The 20771-nt window shown below is 63.5% G+C and overlaps 1 protein-coding gene across 3 annotated transcripts in view; it reads left to right on the top strand.

Annotated features, from left to right (window-relative positions):
• Positions 1 to 20771, top strand: part of CELSR1 (cadherin EGF LAG seven-pass G-type receptor 1) — a gene marked incomplete at its 5' end in the record, with an annotated part of 109446 nt that overhangs the window by 52346 nt on the left and 36329 nt on the right. For all 3 annotated transcript variants that reach the window (XM_080662635.1, XM_080662636.1, XM_080662634.1), the window contains 3 exons: positions 946 to 1168; positions 5830 to 5945; positions 6471 to 6559. In XM_080662635.1, the coding sequence (XP_080518761.1) occupies positions 946 to 1168; positions 5830 to 5945; positions 6471 to 6559 (428 nt within the window). The remainder of the gene's footprint in view (positions 1 to 945; positions 1169 to 5829; positions 5946 to 6470; positions 6560 to 20771) is intronic.

Genomic DNA, 20771 nt, shown 5'->3' with positions numbered 1-20771 from the left:
GGCTGAGGCGGTCAACTTGGGGAAGCTTCCGGAACCCTCCTGTCACCGAGGGACTAGGCTCCAGGGAGGACTAGGCTCTAGGGGGCCTGCCCTGGGTGAGCTCACTGGCTGGTGGGAGAAACAGACATGATGAAAACAAATTGGGCCCAGCTGGTGTGGCTCAGTGGTTGAGCATCGACCTATGAACCAGGAGGTCAGAGTTCAATTCCCCATCAGGGCACAGGCCCCGGTTGTGGGCTCGATCCCCGGTGGGGGGCGTGCAGGAGGCAGCTGATCCATGATTCTCTCTCATCATTGATGTTTCTCTCTCTCTCTCTCTCTCTCTCTCTCTCTCCCCGCCCCCATCCTCTCTGAAATCAATACAAATATTTTGAAAAAAATTGGAATTCAGTTGGAGGGCGAGGGGCGGCCCGATGGGCAGTGGGAGGGGCCCGGGCAGAGTGTGATGCCGGCCAGCAGGCTCCCGTCTCGGCCGAGGTTCTCACGTGCTCCCGTTGCCGCGGGCACACTGTGGGGCGGGGCAGGGGCCCTCACGATCGCGTTATTTCTAGGCAGTTCTCTGGGAAGAGAGCGGCTCAGCCCGCGGGTGTTCAGAGCGGATCAGTGCTGAGAAGGGTTAATGCCCATCTCCCTGCCCGGCCGAGTGCGGGGCCTCAGCAGGCTGGGCCAGGGCCGTGTGACTGAGCTGCCTCCCACACCCCGGGGTGCTTCTGGGAACCCGCTGGCCCCATCCTTACGTTGCCCCCCCCGGAGCTGGGGACCTGCTTCCGACGAGAAGGGCACAGGGACGGCTGCCGACCCTGCTCTGCCCCGGGAGCCTCGGCTGCCGTGGCTCTCCCGGCTGCGGGATGTGCGGCCGTGTTTCCGGGGCCGGGGTGGGAGGTGCGCTGCTTCCTCGGGCGGCCCCTGTGTGACCCCTGTCCCCCGTCCCGTCCCGTCCCGCAGGTGACCACTGCGAGGTGAACGTCCGCTCGGGCCGCTGCGCCCACGGCGTGTGCAAGAACGGGGGCACCTGCGTGAACCTGCTCATCGGCGGCTTCCACTGCGTGTGCCCGCCCGGCGGCTTCGAGAGGCCCTACTGCGAGGTGACCACCCGCAGCTTCCCGCCCCAGTCCTTCGTCACCTTCCGGGGCCTCCGGCAGCGCTTCCACTTCAGCGTCTCGCTCACGTGAGTGTGTCCCCGCAGGACGTGGGCTCCCCCATAGGACATGCCCCCCCCCACGGGACATGCCCCCCCCCCAGGACATGGCCCCCCCCCCCAGGACACGGTCCCCGCAGGACGTGTTCCCCCCCACCCAGGACGTGCCTGTGACAGTTGTGGGGCCCAGTGCTGGCTGGAGGGCCGGCTGCTTCATTTTAGGGCCCCAGGAAATTGAGAATGCGGGGCTCCTGGTTCAAACGTTAGCCGTTCCCCGGGAGGCAGGCACGGCCCTGGTCACCCTCGGGAAGTGGCCCTGGCGGTTCTGGTCCTGCTCGCTGGCCGTGCTCGGGCCCCTGGCATCCTGGTGGCCCAGGGTGGAGGGAGCAGGGACCCGCGGGCTCGGCATTGGGGGACTCAGCGTTTGCCGGCCACGCGCTGGGGAACGGGGGCTGCCGCCCCCTTCACTGGCTCCCTAACGGCCACAGGAGGATGCAGGCCTACTGTGCGCTGTGCTCCCTAGCGTGTCCCCCGGAGGGTTTAGGTTTGATGTGATGTGTACGAATCTCGTTCCCGTTTTAAAGATTCCCGTCAGGTTAACGCAGCGAGCAGGTGGGTTTCTATTGGGTTGTTTGTGCCACTGTTTGCCGGGCCCCTCGGGGGACACGGTCTTGGGGTGAATGCTGTGTCCTGTGTCCTCTGGGTGGGCACCTGGAACCCGGCTCTCCTCGCTGCCATCCTCTGGGCATCCCAGGCTGGATGGAGCAGGCTCCGCTCCCGGGAGTCCCGCAGGCCCCATAGAACGCCGGTGCGAATAGCCAGCGAGCAGGGCCCGGGCCTCTGGGTGCGAGGTGGGGTGCGCTGTCATCACCCCGAAACCCAACGAAGCCAGGCGTGTGGGCTGACTCGGGACATATGGGCGGCCTCCTGGGGGAGCGGGCAGAGCTCGTGCTGCTGAGGGCCACGGCTTGCACGGTCAGTCCGCACGGCACGTGGTTATAGGGTGCCTGCCACGGGAGGGCTGTCTGGGCCACAGGCTGAGTCAGAAATGTCCCTGGGGGTCCTAACCTCGAGCAGGAGAGACCCCCGACGTCCGTGCCAGGAGGAGCTGCTCCCGATGGCGCAGACGGAGCTCAGAGGTGGCCGAGGAGACAGGGTGGGCTGCACCGTCGGGCCCAGCGGGCCCGTGTCTGCAGGGCTGGGGCGCCGAAGCACCCTGCCCTGGCCCGTGGGTGCTGCCCTGTGGACGTCCCCGTGCGCCCCACACTCCGCAGACCCTGGAGGGACCCCGTGTCCGTCTCTGCCACTCGAACCCCATCTGCAGATGAGCCGGGGTGGCGGTGCCACCTTTGTCCCGCCCCTGCCCCTCCTGCGAGCCCCTTGACCTCATGTCTCCCACATCCAGCCCCTTCGCTCCTTCCCACGCCCAGCACCTGGGCCCTCCCGCCGTCCTCTCTCCCTGGTGACCCCTGGTGTGTCAGGCTCTGCTCTCAGCCGGAGAGGTCAGTCCCTGTCCACACTCCTGCCGGGCCTGGGGTACAGCCCAAACTTTCTCTTTAAAAAATTTAAAAAAAAAAAACTCATTTCAGAGAGGAAGGGAGAGGAGAGAGAGATAGAAACGTCAGTGATGAGAGAGAGTCATGGGTTGGCTGCCTCCTGCACACCCCCCACTGGTGATGGAGCCCGCAGCCCCGGGCATGTGCCCTGACCAGGAATGGAACCCTGACCTCCTAGTTCATAGGTCGATGCTCAACCCCTGAGCCACAGCAGCGGGGCAAAGCCCAACCTTTTAAGGTGCATGAGGCCCTCTGTGGTCTGATCCCTGACCCCTGACCCTGGCACCCTGCGTCCCGGGACAGAGCCGCCTCACCTCCTGAGTTCTCTGGACCTGTCCAGCCTCGCAAGGCTATTTCCTCCCTCTCCCCCCGCCTGCCCCCCCCCACACCGCTGCTTCCTTCAGGAAGTCCCCCTTGACCCCGGCCAGGCCACGCTGCATTCCAGCCCTTTGGACGGCCTGCTGACTGTCGCTTGCCTACTGCCTCCTGCCTCTGACGTCCTGGCTTGCAGGCCAGGCCACCCTCCTCCCTGCCCGCCTGCAAAGTCCTGGCGGGCACACGGGTGCCATTGGGGCTCGGCTCGTTGGCCGGTTTCCTGTGGCTCGAACCGCCTCTCTCTAGGCCTGTCCTCACGTGCGCTGTCCAGCGCGGGCCCGCCAGGCCTCCTGGGCCTGCCCTTCGTCCTGGTGGCCGCATTATGGGACTGCGCTGACGTGTGGGAGGCCGAGGCCTGTCCTAATGGAACCTTTATATAAGTGACCACAAGGGTCCCTGGCTGGGGTTCCGCTGTAGGCGCCCGGAGGGAGAGCCGTGCCTGTCCTGTCCCCATGCCAAGGTCTGTCCGTCTGTCCATCTGTCCATGCTGCCCTCCGGCTGGCCTGCAGCTCCTCAGGGGCGCACCATCCTGTTCCCAACACCCCAGGCACCCAGACTCGGCCGTCCCACCGAAAAGTCCGGCCAGAAGCCCCGGGGCCGGAGGCGGGCAGGCCGAGGGCGAGCCTGCCGGAAACAGACAAGGAAGTCCGCCAGCTGCAGGTTCAGAGCGACTAGAAGGAAATGTGAACCCCCACGTCCATGTGACATGTTCTGTCCACTTGATGGCAAGTTATGGACAATCTCCAGGACACGTGATGGCTAGGGCACCAGGGCCATTGTAAAATGAGTTGTTTTTTTAAAAAATATTTTTACTGATTTCAGAGAGGAAGGGAGAGGGAGAGGGAGATAGAGACATCCATGATGAGAGAGAACCACGGATCGGCTGCCCCCTGCACGCCCCACACTGGAGATCGAGCCCGCAACCCGGGCATGTGCCCCGACCGGGCATTGAACCCTGACCTCCTGGTTCCTAGGTCGACGCTCAACCCCTGAGCCTCGCCAGTCGGGCAAAGTCAGCGTTTCGTAGGGAATGACCTCAAAAGCAGAATCACCGCATTTGGACGGAACAGCAAGGCTTTGGAATGTGGTCGCGGGGGCGGGGCTGCGGGCACCGTGGGAAAGGTGGGCTGGGGCACCGGCGCGGCTTCGGTTTCGGGCGGCGGTTACTCTCCTGCTGCTTCTCCTCTTTCCACGTCCTGTTTGCCAAGCGCCTCCTCTTGGAGCCGCAGCCCCAGCGGCTGCCTCCCCCTCCCTGCCCGGCTTTGTTCCCTCCTGCCCTCCCCTCCCAGGCCTCCTCTCTGTTTCTCGCCTTCCCTCTTGCTCGGCCCCCCGAGACCCGCCCCTGGGCCCCGGGCCCCTTCATGAGCCCTCGCCTCCAGCACGGACAGAGCTGTCCGGAGGTGCCCTCCGCGTGGGGCCCTCCCCAGAGCAGCTCCCAGGGGTCCGTGGAGAAACCTGCCCCGTGAGCTGGGGGCAGAGACGCCCGGAGAGCTGGGGGGCCCAGCACGTCGCAGGTTCTGGGAAACGAGCCTGGCGTCCAGTTAGTCCCAGTCTTAAGTCACCCCCTTTTCTGCCGGCTCACCCCGTACCCAGAGCCCCCACCTCGCTGAGCGGGTGTGTTCCCTCTCGTTCGTCATCAGCTCTGTGTTCTAAATGGGCTCCCGGCCTGGCTGTAGCTTTTCCGTACCCGGGAGGCGGGGCCAGGCGGGGCTCCGGCGGGCGGAGGAGCGACCAGCCTGGAGGACGCAGGGCCTTCCCCCGCAGTGTCCCTCGGGGATGCAGCTCCTTCAGGAAACAGCCCCCCGTGTTTGGGAGGCCCCGCGGGGGCTCTGAACCCGGGTGAAGGGAGGGTGTGGCGACTCCCTGGGTCTGAGCCCCCCAACCCCCTCTGTCAGGGACCCGCGGGTCTGATGGGGGGCTCGCTCCGCACCCTGGGCGGGAGGAGGCTCCTGGCTGTCTATCTTGTCCAAGTGAGGGGCCGGTCTGGCAGGTCTGTCCGTTCTCCCGAGTCACTCGCGCCTTTCCCCCCGTTTGTCCAGCTCCCGCTAACCAGCCCTCTGGGGACCAGACCCCGTGTGGGCTCCGGGGCGCAGCAGTGAGCGAATCGCACTCCCTCCCCTTAGGGACCCTGCGTTCCTATGAACAAACAAAGGAGGAACGTTTTAGAAAGACCCCGAGTGACGTGAGAGGCGGATGGGTGGGGAGCACGGTTCGCTAAGACGAGTCGGGACGTCGCATTGGATGGCCGTGGAGGCGGGGCGGGGGGAGCCCGTGCCTGGCGTGCTTGGGGGAGACCCACTTGCATGGCAGACGGTGCCCTGCCTGGTCTCTGCCCCCACATCGCCAGTGGGCACCGTGGGGCGCCATCCTGTGGAACGCTGTGCAGGTGCGGCCTCTCCTCGGTACGCAGGCTGCTGGCCAGGCCCCGTGCGTCGGCTCCTTCAGCCGTGGCCAAACTACTGCCCGCGGGCCGGATCCGGCTGTTCTATCCGGTTCTCTTGCTCTCCCCTCCGCTCCTTTCCTTTGAATTTATATTCGTTCACACAAACACTCCATCCATGCTTTTGTTCCGGCCCTCCGGTCCAGTTTAAGAACCCATGGTGGCCCTCGAGTCAAAAAGTTTGCCCACCCCTGCTCTGGTAGGTTCTGTGGGCCGGCAGCGCGATGAGCACGATGCAGGCGGCCTGGCGGCGCCCTCCCTGGCCGGCCCCCTTCTGCCGGGGCTCAGCCCCCGCCTGACCTGCCCCCCTTGGCCCGCAGGTTCGCCACCCGGGAGAGGAACGGCCTGCTGCTTTACAACGGCCGCTTCAACGAGAAGCACGACTTCGTCGCCCTGGAGGTGGTGGGCGAGCAGGTGCAGCTCACCTTCTCGGCAGGTAGGCCCCCGCGGGGAGCCCCCTCGCCTCGCAGCCTCCGGGGTGCTCCCGACCTGGTTCCAGGTCCAGTCCGCCCTGGGTGAGAATCCAGGCCACAGAGGTTCGCTGCAGCGTTGTTATTTTTTAAACGTATCTTTATGGATGTCAGAGAGGAAGGGAGAGGGAGAGAGACACCGACGGTGAGAGAGAAGCATCGATCGGCTGCCTCCTGCGGGCCTCACCCTGGGGATCCAGCCTGCACCCCGGGCCTGGGCCCCGATGGGGAATGGAACGGTGACCTCCTGGTTCATAGGTCAACGCTGAACCGCTGAGCCAGGCCCGCCGGCCGCTGCGGCATCATTTATGTGGGAACTCGGAAGACGCAGCGCCGTTTCCCAAACCGGGGGCCCGCTGAGGGGGGACGTGCGGATGGATGACATTCACCAGCTGGAGACACCGTGTCCTGGTCGTTAGGAGAGGTCCTGTGTCTGGACCCTCGGGAGGACTTCAGCCTCCGTGGCCGCTGACCTGTTTTTTCTCCCCCAGGTGAGACCACGACCACGGTGGCCCCGCAGGTGCCTGGGGGCGTGAGTGACGGGCAGTGGCACGTGGTGCAGGTGCAGTATTATAACAAGGTAGGCGGCCCACACCATTCCCGCCGGACCCCACACCATTCCCACCGGATCCCACGCCGTTCCCGCCGGGCCCCAATGCCACTTCCCGCCGGACCCCACACTGTTCCCGCCGGCCCCACACCATTCCCGCCGGCCCCACGCCGTTCCCGCCGGCCCCACGCCGTTCCCACCGGACCCCACGCCGTTCCCGCCGCCCCCCACGCCGTTCCCGCCGGCCCCACGCCGTTCCCACCGGACCCCACGCCGTTCCCGCCGGCCCCACGCCGTTCCCCGCCGGCCCCACGCCGTTCCCGCCGCCCCCCACGCCGTTCCCGCTGGCCCCACGCTGTTCCCGCCGGCCCCACACCATTCCCGCCGGACCCCACACCGTTCCCGCCGGACCCCACACCATTCCCACTGGACCCCACGCCGTTCCTGCCGGACCCCACGCCGTTCCTGCCGGGCCCAGCCGCTGGCCCGTCCAAGACACGTATTCTCTGAAATTGTAAAACGTGTGCTGGTTGAGACGTTCCTTGGGAAACGAGCCTGTGTTGAGGGTCCGTGTGCCTGCACCAAGCCCGGTGCTGGGCAAGATACTCACCCCCCCGCCGGAGCTCCAAGCGGGGAGGCGGGGAGGGAAGGGACATGGGGAGCAGCCATCACCCCTCAGGGAAGGGCTTAGAAAGGCTTCATTCCCTGCCGCCACCTCGGCCGCGCCATTCCTGGAGGTGAACGTGCTGGCGTTCAGAGCTGGCACCCACGTCCCGTTGGCCACGCGTCCCCAAGCGTCGGAGGGCCTCCGAGCAGAGGCTGGATGGGCGGGCGTTTCTGGTTTCATTTTATCTCGCTGCTTCCTGGCTGGTGAGGAAACGCGTTGTTGGTTTTTGCATCGAAACGCGCAGCTGGTCTCCACGGCTGTGGCTCTGCCCGCCAGTGCCCTCCCTCCCGGTGGACGCGGCCCCCCCGCCCCCCCGGCCCCCCCCGCCCGGGTCTGCGCTGGCCTGTCCCCCGCCCAGGCATTCCCGGGCCGGGCTGAGCCTGGCTGGCGGCGAGGGGCCTCCCTCTGAGAAGCAGACGTGGACGGGGTGGGGGGTGTTTGTTCCTTCGCGGCCACTGCTTTCAGGCGTGTGACACGCCAGTGACTGCCCCCCCCCCCCACGGGCCTGAGGTCCTGGCTGTCCTCGCCCCAGCCTGTCACCGCTGACCCTCTGCCTTCCGGGGCTGCCCTTCACACCCGTCCTGCTGGGGTCACTTCCCAGGCGCCCCCACGGTGACCAGTTTTCGTCCGCTGTCCCCAGCCCGTGGGCAGGAGCTGCCCGCGTCACCGCACAGGGCGGGGGCTGGCCGGTTCTGACCCGCCTGTGGCTCTCTGGGCCTTACTTGCCATGGGGGTGGAGGAGAAGTTGGGGGGTGCCCGTCTGACGTGACTCGGGATGGAACCTGAGGACGAAGGGGAGGAGGTTCCCAGCGCCTGGGAGGGGTCTGGCTCCTGCAGCCCCGTGGGCCCGCTGCCCGTTACTGCCGTCTGGGGGTGGCAGGGGGTGGCCTCGGTCGTGCCCGGACGGCATGCGGAGGGATGTGTGAGCGAGGAGAGGGAGTGCGTGGGGGGCAGTGGCTGAGTTGACGGAACAGCGGACCTCGCAGACGGAGATGTCCGTGCGTGACTCCCGTCTCGGGCTGGCGTCTCCGCGTCTCCGCCTGACCTGGTGGCCCCTGGCCGTTTGGGGCAATTCTTGGCCAGTGTGAGGTGCTCCCAGGGGAAGCACCTGGTGCAGGGGGCTGCACGGAGCCCCCACCCCCGTCTGGCCCTCCGGGCTCCTGGGTGGAGGCAGTTGGGTTTTGTGGTGACACTGTGCACGCCCTTGAGTAGAAAGGGGGCGCTCTCACCGCCCGCTCACTGCTCCAGGGCCAGCCGTCCCCCCCCCACCCCGCGAGAACGCTCCCCCCGCCCCCCCCCCGCTGTGGCCTGTGCTCACCTCAGCCGCCCCGGTCTCCGGCCCCTCCCGTTGGCAGGAGCTGGGCAGCGGGGGTCAGCGGTCCCAGAGGTGTGTGCTTCCGTGGGAGGGGGTGGGGTGGTGTGCCCGGCAGGGGGCAGGCCCGTGGGGACGGGCCGGGTGACCCTCGGGCCCTGGCTCCGTGTCTGGGAAACAGGAAGCACGTGGCCGCGTTCGCCCTCCCGTCCGTGTGGGAGCCCGTCTCCCGGGGCGGCGGTGGCTTTGGCCACGGAGAGCCTGCACGGGGCACGTTCTGGAAGCCTCCGCGATGGCTGAAGCCACAGCGTCACAGCTGAGCAGGGGCAGCAGCCCTGGCTGGCTCGCCACGCGAGGTCTTCTCCCATTGCCCGTCACTCTGCACCCGGCACGTTGCCGGGACCGCCCGCTCGCAGCCACCCCCCAGGGGCGCCCAGGAGCCCCGGAACGTCCGGAGGAAGGAGGGCCCCGCCCGCCCGCGAGGACAGGCAGGTGGTGGTTCCCCGATCCCGCCAGCCCCACCCCCGTCCCGTCCTGTCCCGCTGCCCGTCAGCCAGCTGACCTTCCCCCAGAGCCCAGCCATTTCCTGTCGCCTGAGGCCGTTTCATGGAGGAAACCGGGCAACGTGCTCCGTGTGCTGCGGCCTCTGGCGCGCCAAGCCCCACACGCAACCCCACACGCAATGCTCAGATCGGGGCCTCTGCTTCTGGGCGTGGCTCCTGGGACTCTTGTCCCTACTTTCCCAGGTGTGTCCAGGCGGCCTGGTGGGGCTGGGCGGGCTTGGGGGCGCACGTGGGGGGCAGGGGCACTGCCGGCCGAAACCAGGAGGCCACTGGGATGAGCAGGGAAGGCGGCTGGGAATGGTTCAGAAGGGGCAGCCGCCCTGCACTCGGGTCATGCACCCGCCTCTGGTCCACCAGCAGCCCACTCCGGGCCGGCTGTGGCAGGTGGTGGCAGGCTGACCCCTCCCCGGGCAGCGGCTGTGCCCTCCATGCCCACCCTAGCTGGTTGCTTTTTTTTTAATCGATCTCAGAGAGGAAGGGAGAGGGAGACGGAGATAGAAACATCAATTATGAGAAAGCATCATCGATCGGCTGCCTCCTGCACGCCCCACACTGGGGATCCAGCCTGCAACCTGGGCACATGCCCTGACTTGGAATCGAACTGTGACCTCCTGGTTCAGAGGTCGAGGCTCAACCCCTGAGCCGTGCCAGACAGCGCATCTGAATAATTGGCCACGGCAGCGCCATGAGGGCAGAGACGCCGCCGGCGGCCCCGATACCCCTCGGCGCCCTCCCTGAACCCTGCTTCTCCGAGATGGGGTTCATTTCAGCGCATCCTGGGTGGGAATTCTCTGGGGGCCCGCGGACCCCCTAATTTGTGCTGGGAGCCCGCCTGGGCTCTTTTCTCCATCAGGGTCCCCACAGGAAACAGAGGGAACCCTAAACAGGATGTGGGGCCATGCCCACGTCACAGATGTGCGTTTTCCGAGGCTTTTGTGAAAGACGGGGGAGCATCCCCCACCCGCTTGCAGGGCTGTGAGTGTGCCGGTGGCAGTCTGTCGGGGATCCGGAGACAGGGTGTGAGTGTGCCGGTGGCAGTCTGTCGGGGATCCGGAGACAGGAGTGTGAGTGTGCCGGTGGCAGTCTGTCGGGGATCCGGAGGGACTTCTTTTTTTAAAAATATATTTTATTGATTTTTTTACAGAGAGGAAGGGAGAGGGATAGAGAGCTAGAAACATCGATGAGAGAGAGACATCGATCAGCTGCCTCCTGCACACCCCCCCACTTGGGTGTGGCCGTAACCAAGGCTCTTTTAGGAGATGGTCCTGTGGCGCCACCTTGCCGGTCCCTCCCCTCCCGACACGGCAGGTACAGGGATGTCTGGGTGGCATTGTTCTATTTGTCTTAGAGCCCCCCCGCACCCCCCCCCGAAGCCTGGGTTCAGACAGGTGGGAAGTGGCTATGGGCGAGAGACAGGATGGTACTTTTCCCTAGAACGGTGAGGATGGAGGCATTTGTTACTGTCTTTTTCTGAGGAAGAGATGTCGAGGTGTTGTCTCATTTCTTCATGCATCGCTGGTGGCTTCTTGTATGTGCCCTGCCTGGGGATGGAGCCCGCAGCCTTGGCGTGTGGGGACGACACTAAAACCAGCGGAGCTCCCCAGCCAGGGTCTGTCGTTGTTATTTTTAAATAAAAGTGGGTGCATGGTGCTCTCCTAGGATCTACCTTACAGAACCAGTTCAGACTTACCGAACAGGCACAGGGTCGTCCTTGGAGAGAAATGTCATGCAGCCGTGACAGCTCTGCGCGCCCAGGCTGAGAGAGGCCTGAGGATGTTGTCGATAGATAAAAAAGCATGTTCCCGCCTGGCCGGTGTTGCTCAGTGGTGGAACGTTGACCTTTGAACCAGGAGGTCACGGTTCGATTCCCGGTCAGGGCAGGTGCCCAGGTTGTGGATGCAATCCCCAGTAAGGGTTGTGCACGAGGCAGCTGATCGATGATTCTCTCTCATCATTAATATTTCTACCGCTCTCAATATAGTTATTCCTTTTCTCAGTCCTCATGATATAAACCACCTCCTAACCCCTCCAGGTTGCTGCCTCACTCAGCTACCACCCTCACTTGCCCTCAGCCCCCACTAGCTACCCCCACCACCCTTGTCAGCAGCCCCGGGTGGGTAAGCTGCCGCCTCATTTGTCCTGACTCTGCTGACTGACTCCAGTGGTGTGGCAAAGAGAAGACCTAACGGAGATTTGACTGCAGCATTCAATGACTCGGAAAAGAAGGAAGCAAGTTTCTTTAGAACTTTAAAAAATGAAATACAGCCAAAACCGGTTTGGCTCAGTGGATAGAGCGTCGGCCTGCGGACTGAAGGGTCCCAGGTTCGATTCTGGTCAAGGGCATGTACCTTGGTTGCAGGCACATCCCCAGTAGGAGGTGTGCAGGAGGCAGCTGATCGATGTTTCTCTCTCATCAATGTTTCTAACTCTCTATCCCTCTCCCTTCCTCTCTGTAAAAAATCAATAAAATATATTTTAAAAAAAAAAGAAATACAAAAGATGCGGGGTGCAGTTAAAGCAGTGCTGAGAGGTAAATTCGTAGCATTGCAATACTTACATGAGAAAAGAGGAAAAGTCTCACGTCGGTAATCTGAGCTCCCACCTCAGGAACTTGGGAAAAGAAGAGCTAAAAAAGCCCAGAGCACGTGGGGGAAAGAACCAATAAAACAACAGCAGAAACCAGTGACGCTGAAAACAGAAAAACCACAGAGAAAAATCAACGAATCAAAGAGCTTTGGAAAGATAAAATCATTGACCAATACTCTGGCGAGACTAACCAGGAAAGAGAGAAGACGTGGATTACTAACATCAAGAATAAATCCCCAGTTCCTCAAAAAAACACCAACTACCCCAACTCATCCAATACGAAAGATAATTTGAACGATCGTGTTACTCTTCAGGAAACGGAATTTGTAATTTAAAAACTCCCCCAAACGAGCCCTGGCCGGTGTGGCTCAGTGGATAGAGCGTCAGCCTGCGGACTGAAGGGTCCCGGGTTCGATTCCTGGTCAGGGCACAGGCCCGGGTTGCGGGCTCGATCCCCAGTGGGGGGCATGCAGGAGGCAGCTGATCCGTGATTCTCTCTCATCATTGATGTTTCTATCTCTCTCTCCCTCTCTCTTCCTCTCTGAAATCAATAAAAATATATTTAAAAAAAAAAAAAAAAAAAACTTCCCCCAAATGAACTCTGCAGGCCCAGGTGGTCTCGCTGGAGACTCCTGCCACATGTCGAGAGCTACACCCACTTGCACATGGTCTGTTCCAGAAGGGAGAAGAGAGGGAGCACCTGCCACTCCCTGTGTGAGGTTACCCGTGCCCTGATACCCAGCGCCGATGAAGACAGCTCCGACGGGTCCACGCCCCTCGTGGAGACAGACACGGCCCCTGCCCACGCGGGAACCTGCCCACGAATGCCCACGGCCGCTCTCTCCACAACAGCCGCCAACGGGAGGGAGCGGGTGTGGCTGCGCGGGCGGTGGCGGGGTCCCCGTGGAGGTGGAAACGCCCCGCATCCTGATGATCAGCGGCCGCGCCCGGGCTGCGTCGGGCCCCCTCCTGTGGGGTGGCGCCCACTGGAGGGAGCCGGATGAAAGGTGTGGGTGTCTGTAGTGCTTTTGCTGGGATGTGCATCTAAAATGATCTCTCGATAGAGAGCTTCGGCCTTCCACAGCGATACGCGTCCGAGCCGGCGTGCGCGTGCCGTTCTTCCCGAAGGCCGCCCGCCCCTTGGGAAAGCAAGGCCACCCGCAGCCCGCACCCCGCAGCTTCCCTGGGTCACGGACCGCCCCCCGGCGTGTGGTGGGAAAACATCAGGCGTTGATTCTTCCCCGTGGTTCTGAGACGGGGGTGCTACTGAGGCTGTTCTTATAACGGGTCTCCCCCCGGGCGGGGGCCCCTGGGAATCAGGTTGGGGGGCAGGGAGGCGGCTTCTGTGTCCAACCTGCCTGTGCGGGTTCACTATTCCCCGGGAGCTTTCCTTAAAGGCCCGGCAGGAGGCCGCTGGGGGTGGGACTGTGAACCAGTTTCCGTTTCTTCTTTTATTTATCGTTTTTATCACCCTGCTCCCTGGAGGACATTTTTCCCGTTGGTTTTAGGGAGAGTTGAAGGGAGGCTGAAGGGAAGCGAGGAGAAAGAAAGAGAAACGTTGATGTGAGAGAGACACATCCAGGGGTTGCCTCCTCCCTGAGCCCCAATGGGGGCGGGGACCCCACAGCCCAGGTCTGTGCCCTTGGCCAGAATCAAACTGAGATGATTCGGGTTGCGGGCGGGTGCTCTAACCACTGGGCTGCCGGCCAGGGCTGATTGCTTCTTTCAAGCTTTCTGTTGGAAAAGTCATCTCCTTCCCTTAAAGAACGTCCGTGATACGGAAGCTGAGGTTTCTAGAAGTGTCGGTGAGCTTTTGCAAAGCACAGGAAGCCTTTATCGTGAATCGCGGGCCAGGCGGGCACCTGGGCCCCCGTCTGCACCGGGTCTCCCTGGCCTTTCGCCCCCCACGGACCCTGCCGAGTGGACACCTGTGTCAGAGGAGCGTGTGGGGACAGCACGCTGTCCTTCCTGTGAGCCCCCTGTCCCAGCCAGCCCCCCTCCCGCTCCCCCCTAACCTCTCGTCCCAGCCAGCCCCCCATCCCGTTCCCCCCTAACCCCCCAGCCCAGCCAGCCCCCCCTCCCACTCCCCCCTAACCTCCCATCCCAGCCAGCACCCCCTCCCGCTCCCCCCTAACCCCCAGCCCAGCCGAGCCCCCCGCCCCCCCCCCATCCCAGCCGAGCCCCCGTGGGGCAATTGGCCCTTCTGTTGTTCTCCGGCCACGTGTCCTGCTTGGGCGGCCGTTTCTCGGGGCAGTGGCTCGGCCGTGGCTGCCCCCTGGACAGGCGATGAGTGCCGAGTATCTGTGGGTCAGAGGGGGATGTCTCCTCCCGGGAAACAGCCTCTGTAGGGCCAGGCCAGCAGCCGGGAGAGGAGGGGCCAGTGGCCGGGGAGCCGGGGCAGGGTCGCCCGCTTCCCCTCCCGAGCCGCCCGGCGGGCGGGAGCCACCTGCTGTGGAAACTGTTCCCAGCGACAGCGCAGCCCCGCCCGGGCCCCGTCCGGCCCGTCATGGAAAGTCCCGCAGGCCGGGCGCCCCGACCTCCCCTCCCCCCCTGCCGCCGCCTCGCACCCCACCGTACCCCCTCCCCCTTCACTTCCCTCCGAGGCCTGGAAATGAGATGCAGCCCCCGTGTCCCTTCCCAGCTCTCCACCCCCACCCCTGGGACGCGGACAGTTACTGACTGAGGAGGGGAAACTGAGGCCCAGGGGAGGGGCCTGCCAGCTCACCTACGCTGTGCGCCCTCCGAGACTGCCCCTCGCCCCCCCCCTTCCCCCAGTCTCCTCGGTGCTTTCTGCCAACCAGCTCCGCATGCCCCGTTTGCACTTCACTCCCAGCCCGGCACCCTCATGGCCTGCAGACGGGGAGCGGGGGGTGGGGAAGCTGGTCAGAAGGAGGTCGAGCGAGGGCAGGCCTGGAGTCTGGGGGTCCCGGTGTCTCTGCTGCTGTGCACACTCTGGGTCCAGAGAGGGGCTTGTGAGGGTCCCAGCAGGAGCAGGCTGGGCTTTGCAGCAGTGTGTGTGCACGTGTGCAAGTGAGTGTATATGTGCACATATGCGTGTGGCCTAGTGAGTATGGTGTGTGCACACACAGTGAGTGTGTGCATGTGTGCATGTGAGTGGGCTGGTGAGTGCGTGTGCACGTGAGTGTGAGCTGGTGAGTGTGCATGTGTGTATGTGAGTGTGGGCTGGTGTGTGTGCATGTGTGCACGTGAATGTGAGCTGGTGAGTGTGTGCATGTGAGTGGGCTGGTGAGTGTGTGTGCATGTGTGCACGTGAGTGTGGGCTGGTGAGTGTGTGCATGTGAGTGGGCTGGTGAGTGTGTGTGCAAGTGAGTGGGCTGGTGAGTGTGTGTGCATGTGTGCACAGTGAGTGTGAGCTGGTGAGTGTGTGTGCATGTGTGCACATGGGTGAGTGTGTGAACGGATGCCCTGTGACCTGAAATCCTCGTGGCCCAGAGGGACATTGTCATTGCCCAAAGCTGTCTGCCCTTTCTCTCCGGGGACAATGTGGGCTCAGCCCGGGACCCATCTCGGGGGCCCAGGAGCCCCTCGTGGCGGGGGATGGCAGCAGTCAGACCTGTGGGTCCCACTGTGGAGGGACATGAGCTCCTGTGGATGTCCGAGGTCCCCCCCCCCCCAGTGCATGCCGAGCAGTGGCGACCCCTCTGAGGAGGGCCAGGTCCTTCCCGGCATGGGGTCCGGTGTCTTAAATAACGCTCTCAGGAAAGGGCTGCTTCTCTTGGTCCTTCACGTTAGACTCAAGTAAATACTTTTGCAACTTAACGTTGGGGACTCAGCTTTTGCCCGCAATTTAACTGACTAAAGAAGGCAAAACTTCTTTTAAAATGTTTTCTTATTGATTTCAGAGAGGAAGGGCGAGGGAGAGAGAAACTTCGATGAGATAGAGACACCGATCAGCTGCCTCCCGGGGACCGAGCCCACGGCCTGGGCCTGTGCCCTGACGGGAATCGAACTGTGACCTCCTGGTTCCTAGGTCGACACTCCACCACTGAGCCACACGGGCCGTGCGAAGGAAAACTTAACGCTGCGGAAAAGGCCCCGGCGCGGCGAGGCGGGCCGGGGAACCGAGCCTCGCTGCAGAGCCTCCGCCCGCCGCCGGGATCGCCCCGGGGAGAGACCGCCGGGGCCTGGGGCGGCCGTTGTCCTTGCGGCACCACGTGGAGTCTGCAGCCTTCCGGCCAGTCTCCCGGCCTCGGGGGAGCCGCCCGTCAGCGAGGTCTTGCCGTGTGTCCGGGTGGGGAGCAGGTGAAATGGATGGACGTGGGGTCTGTTCGTGTGCCCACGCGTGGCCGAGCTGCCCGGGGCCCTGGCATTGCGTGTGAGCGGGCAGGTGAGGTCCCTGCGGACGGAGCTAGGAAGGCGGGGGGGGGGGGGGGCGGACCAGCAGAGATGAGAAACGTCCTTGACGAGAAGCGGGGGGGAGGCGTGGGCAAGGGTGGGAGCGTCTGCGTAGGCGGCCTGTCCCGCAACCTGTCCTCCTGCATTCCTGCTCCCCTTCCCTGTGGGTGCTGGGGAGGGGGGCTCGTCAGCAGCGCAGCGTCAGGGGCCACCTGTGGGGGGGCCTGACCAGAGAGGGGTCCTGGCGGGCTCGGCCTGCCTGAGGAAGCACACCTGCATGGTGCACGTGGGGGAGTTGGGGCTCAGGGAGTGGTCTCCCCAGATCAGGCCCTGTCACCTGCCTGCAGGTGTGGGAGCCCCTCCCGGGCCGCCTGGGCCTCTCCAGTTTGAGTTCCGGCAAAGGCCTGTCAGAAGCTTCTAGGGAACTCGGTTTGGATCCTGGAAGTGTGTGTGTGAGTGTGTGTGACTGTGTGAGTGTGTGTGTGTGAGAGTGTGTGTGTGTGAGTGTGTGTGTGTGTGTGTGAGTGTGTGTGTGAGTGTGTGTGTTTAAGTGTGTGTGTGTGAGTGTGTGTTTAAGTGTGAGTGTGTGTGTGTTTAAGTGTGTGTGTGTGTGAGTGTGTGTGTGAGTGTGTGTGTGTGTTTAAGTGTGTGTGTGAGAGTGTGTGTGTGTGTGAGTGTATGTGGGTGTGTGTGTGAGTGTGTGTGTTTAAGTGTGTGTGTGTGAGTGTGTGTGTGTGAGTGTGTGTTTAAGTGTGTGTGTGTTCAAGTGTGTGAGTGTGTGTGAGTGTGTGTGTTCAAGTGTGTGAGTGTGTGTGTGAGTGTGTGTGTGTGAGTGTGTGTGTGTGTTTAAGTGTGTGTGAGTGAGTGTGTGTGTGTGTGTGTGAGTGTGTGTGTGTGTGTGTGTGTGTGTGAGTGTGTGTGTGTGTGTGTGTGTGTGTTTTCTCCGTGTGACCTGGTCCACCCATGAGCCTCAGAGAAACGCCGGCTTGCCTGCCTCTGAGGGTGCCTGTCAGCTCCGTGCCAGGACCAGCAGGCTCTTGTCCACGTGTCTTGGTGCAGCTGTCGCCGTGGGCTGGTTCGGCACGCCCCGGCGCCGGGCCCGATCGCGCCGGGAGCAGCGCCCACACGCTACCTGTGCAGGCTGCCCTGACGGTGACAGGCCCCGCCCCGCCTCGGTGCCTATTCGATAGGAAGTCCTTTAACCGTTTCTGACACGGGCACGGATCCAGTTGTGCCCCCGGACCTGGGCCTCCCGGTGTCTGGTTCCAGCGCCCAGGGCTCCCCGCGGCCCCCAGCGTTTGAAACCGAGCCCCGCCAGGGCCCCAGGAGGGCCGTCGGTAACGGGTAAAAGGCTGTGGAAATGTGAGCGCTCCGAGGACAAGCGCTTTGTGCACAGAAGCCCCGCCGCCTTCAGAGGGTCTGAATGCAGTCCCCGGGCGGCGGGCGGGCCTGCAGGGCGGGGAGAGGGGACACCCTCCCAGGTGGGGGCTGGCTGATGGGCCGAGAATTGGGAACCCGCACAGGTTTGAAAGCGTGTGGCCCCCTGACGTCGCGGCGGCCCTGCAGGCATTCGCTGAGCTGGTGGCGGGGGGGCCTGGTGGGTCTGCCTCACTGGCCCCGCCCACCGCCACCTGCCTGGCACATGGGGGCTGCAGCCCACCATCTGGCTGCGTTCACCGGCAGTGGGCGAATCTGTGCCTGCTCGACCCTGGGTGTCCAGGCCTGGCTCCTGCAGGGCGGGGTGGGGGGAGGGTCCTCGGGCTTGGCCGGCTGCCCCGTGTAGACCCGCCACGCCCCAGGAGGGAAGGGGCAGGGCCGCCGCAGCCTGGCCCGTCCTGTGCTGGCACCCTTCCGATGCGAGAATTGTGAAAATGCTCGGCATTGCCACGCAGCCTTTTTCGGTGTGCGGGTGGGTGGCAAGCTTTACAGATTCATCTTAGATGCCAAAACCGGTTTGGTTCAGTGGATAGAGCGTCGGCCTGCGGACTGAAGGGTCCTGGGTTCGATTCCGGTCAGGGGCATGTACCTTGGTTGCGGGCACATCCCCAGTGGGAGGTGTGCAGGAGGCAGCTGATCGATGTTTCTCTCTCATCGATGTTTCTAGCTCTCTATCCCTCTCCCTTCCTCTCTGTAAAATATCAGTAAAATATATTTTTTAAAAAAAGATTCGTCTTAGAAACACAAGGAGGGGTGTTTTCGTCTTCCTCTTTATTACCCACCCACCCACCCCCGCCCGTGCCAGCAAAGTCGCACCCTTTCTCCTCGCCCGGCGTCACCCCTCGTCCTCCGTGCGCCCCAGGCAGCGGCGGCCACGCTCTCCGTCTCAGACCCGGGAGGTGGACACCCGGACGTCGGCGGGCACTGTCGCCCGGTGTGATTTCTTTCCACCAGAGCGTCACCCTCCCCGTTCCGTGCAGGCCCAGCAGCACGGGGTGGGCTGTCCTTCCGTGACACAGTCCGGTGACCTGAGCCCAGGCCACACCCACCCGGCGGCGTCCGCGGTTCTCCTGCCCGTCCCGGGTCACCGGCTCAGGCAGTGCCCGGGCGGGGGGCACACCCACCTCTTCGCCTGAGGACTGTCCCTCATGGCAGCTTGTGACCGTGTCACGCACGGCAGGACGGCTCCGTGCCGTACCGTCTCCTCCTTTTACAGGAGAAAGGGGGACGGCGTCCCCACAGGTGATGCAGGTGGGGCGCGGCCCGGGGAGCTCCCAGAGGTGACCCAGGGGGCCTGGGGAAGTGATGGCCGACGCCCGCCCCACAGCTTTCTAGCCGTGACGTCCACGCGACACGATGCAGCGTTGGAGGTGAGCTGTCGAGCGTCGCTCGGTGCGGGCGCAGCACGGTGCCAGCATCGCCCTGGCCTGAAACCCTTCCCGTCGGCAGCCACGCCCGGGTCCCCAGCCCTGGAAACGGCTGGGCTGCTTGCTGTCCGGGGACTCGCCCGTGTGGACGTTACCTGGAAGTTGAGTTCCACGCCCAGCCCGTGGCCTTCTGGCACAGGCTTCGTTCACGGAGCGTCGTGTTCCGGCGGCTCACTCACAGCAGCAGGGATCAGTGCCCTCTTCCTGGCTGAGTAACATTTCCTCGAAGAGACACCCACCGTCCGTGTACCCCCTCGCTCCTCGTTGGCGGGCGTGTCGGCTGTGTTAACATTTAGCTACTGGGAACATTCGTGCACAGGTTTGTCTTTCTCATTTGTTTGTTTGTTTTTAAGTGTATTTCATTGATTTTTTTACAGAGAGGAAGGGAGAGGGATAGAGAGTCAGAAACATCGATGAGAGAGAAACATCGATCAGCTGCCTCCTGCACACCTCCCACTGGGGATGTGCCCGCAACCAAGGTACATGCCCTTGACCGGAATCGAACCTGGGAACCTTCAGTCTGCAGGCCGACGCTCTATCCACTGAGCCAAACTGGTTTCGGCTGTTTGTTTTTTAAAATACATATTTTTATTGACGTCAGAGAGGAAAGGAGAGGGAGAGAGAGAGAGAAACATTTATGATGAGGGAGAATCATGGACCGGCTGCCTCCCTCCTGCACACCCCCCACTGGGGATGGAGCCCGCAACCCAGCCACGTGCCCCTGACCGGGAATCGAACCCAGAACCCTTCAGTCCGCAGGCCGACGCTCTATCCACTGAGCCACACGGGCTAGGGCTGTGCACAGGTTTTTTGTTCGAGTCCCTGTGGTGCGTCCTCTCGGGTCTGTACCGGGAGTGGAATTGCTGGGTCACGGGCTGACTCTGTACGTGACGCTTTGAGGAACCCGTCCGCGGGTCTGACTCAGCTCAGCGTCGTCTTCCTGTGACCGCCCCCAGCCTCGGCGTCCTCCGGGTGCTCTCGGTGGCAGGTGGCAGGTGAGTCGCACCGGCTGCCCCTCGAGCTGCTGGCTCCGAGCAGCAGGGGGGGCTGAGGCAGGCGGGGCCGGGGAGCAGGGAGCAGGCCCTCGGATGCACGATACCGCGGCCTTCCCGCTGGTCCTCCTGGCTCTGTGGCCCCAGGGCGGCGCTCTGGCCCGCACGGCGGTGCGCCTGGGGGAGCCGGGAAGGCGGTGCCGGGCCCTGGTTGTCGGAGGCGTGGGGTTCCTAAAAGTTGTGTGCGCAGTTTCAACTAGCGATGCGGGATTCCAACGTCTGTCCGGACGGTGGGCCGCCTCGGGTCCGCAGGGGCTGCCCCACATGCAAGCGGTCTGTGTGTTTTCCTTTCGCCTCCGGTTTTCGCTTGAATCCGTGGCTCTGCGCCACGGACCGAGAACAGCCACGTACAGCCCGTGCAGTTTTGTAAACAGCAGCTTCGTGTCCAAACCCCCCCAGGATAACTGCTGTTTACTCCCCTCCCGGAGTCGCACACCCAGCCCAGAAATCCAAATTACACGTTGCAGGCAGAGTACGGGCCCGCGGCTTGGGGACGGCTCTTTCCCGCGATCGCACCTAACACTTAGGCGCCCTAATAGGCACTGTCGGCGCTCCCCAAGCGCCGGCCCACGGAGGGGGGCCCACATTACTTTTATGCTCATCTAACCGCCGCTGAGCACCGCGGTGAACTCTGTAAGGACACAGCCCCGCGGGCCGCGTCATCTCCCCAACCGGTGGAGAGCAAAACGGAGGAAGGTATCGGGGGGCTGGGCGGCCAGGGCGTGTGTAAACACTTCCGTGGCTTTACCGAAGATGGTGCCCGGGATACTCGTGCCGGCGTCACCCGCCAAGTCCCTGTGACACAGGAAGGACAGGGGTTCCGGTATTCAATCCGTATCCGG

The sequence above is a fragment of the Plecotus auritus genome, assembly GCF_963455305.1.
Source record: "Plecotus auritus genome assembly, chromosome: 3".
Taxonomy (NCBI): domain Eukaryota; kingdom Metazoa; phylum Chordata; class Mammalia; order Chiroptera; family Vespertilionidae; genus Plecotus; species Plecotus auritus.
The sequence above is the reverse complement of the archived record's forward strand: the minus strand, read 5'-3'. Positions and strand labels throughout refer to the sequence as shown.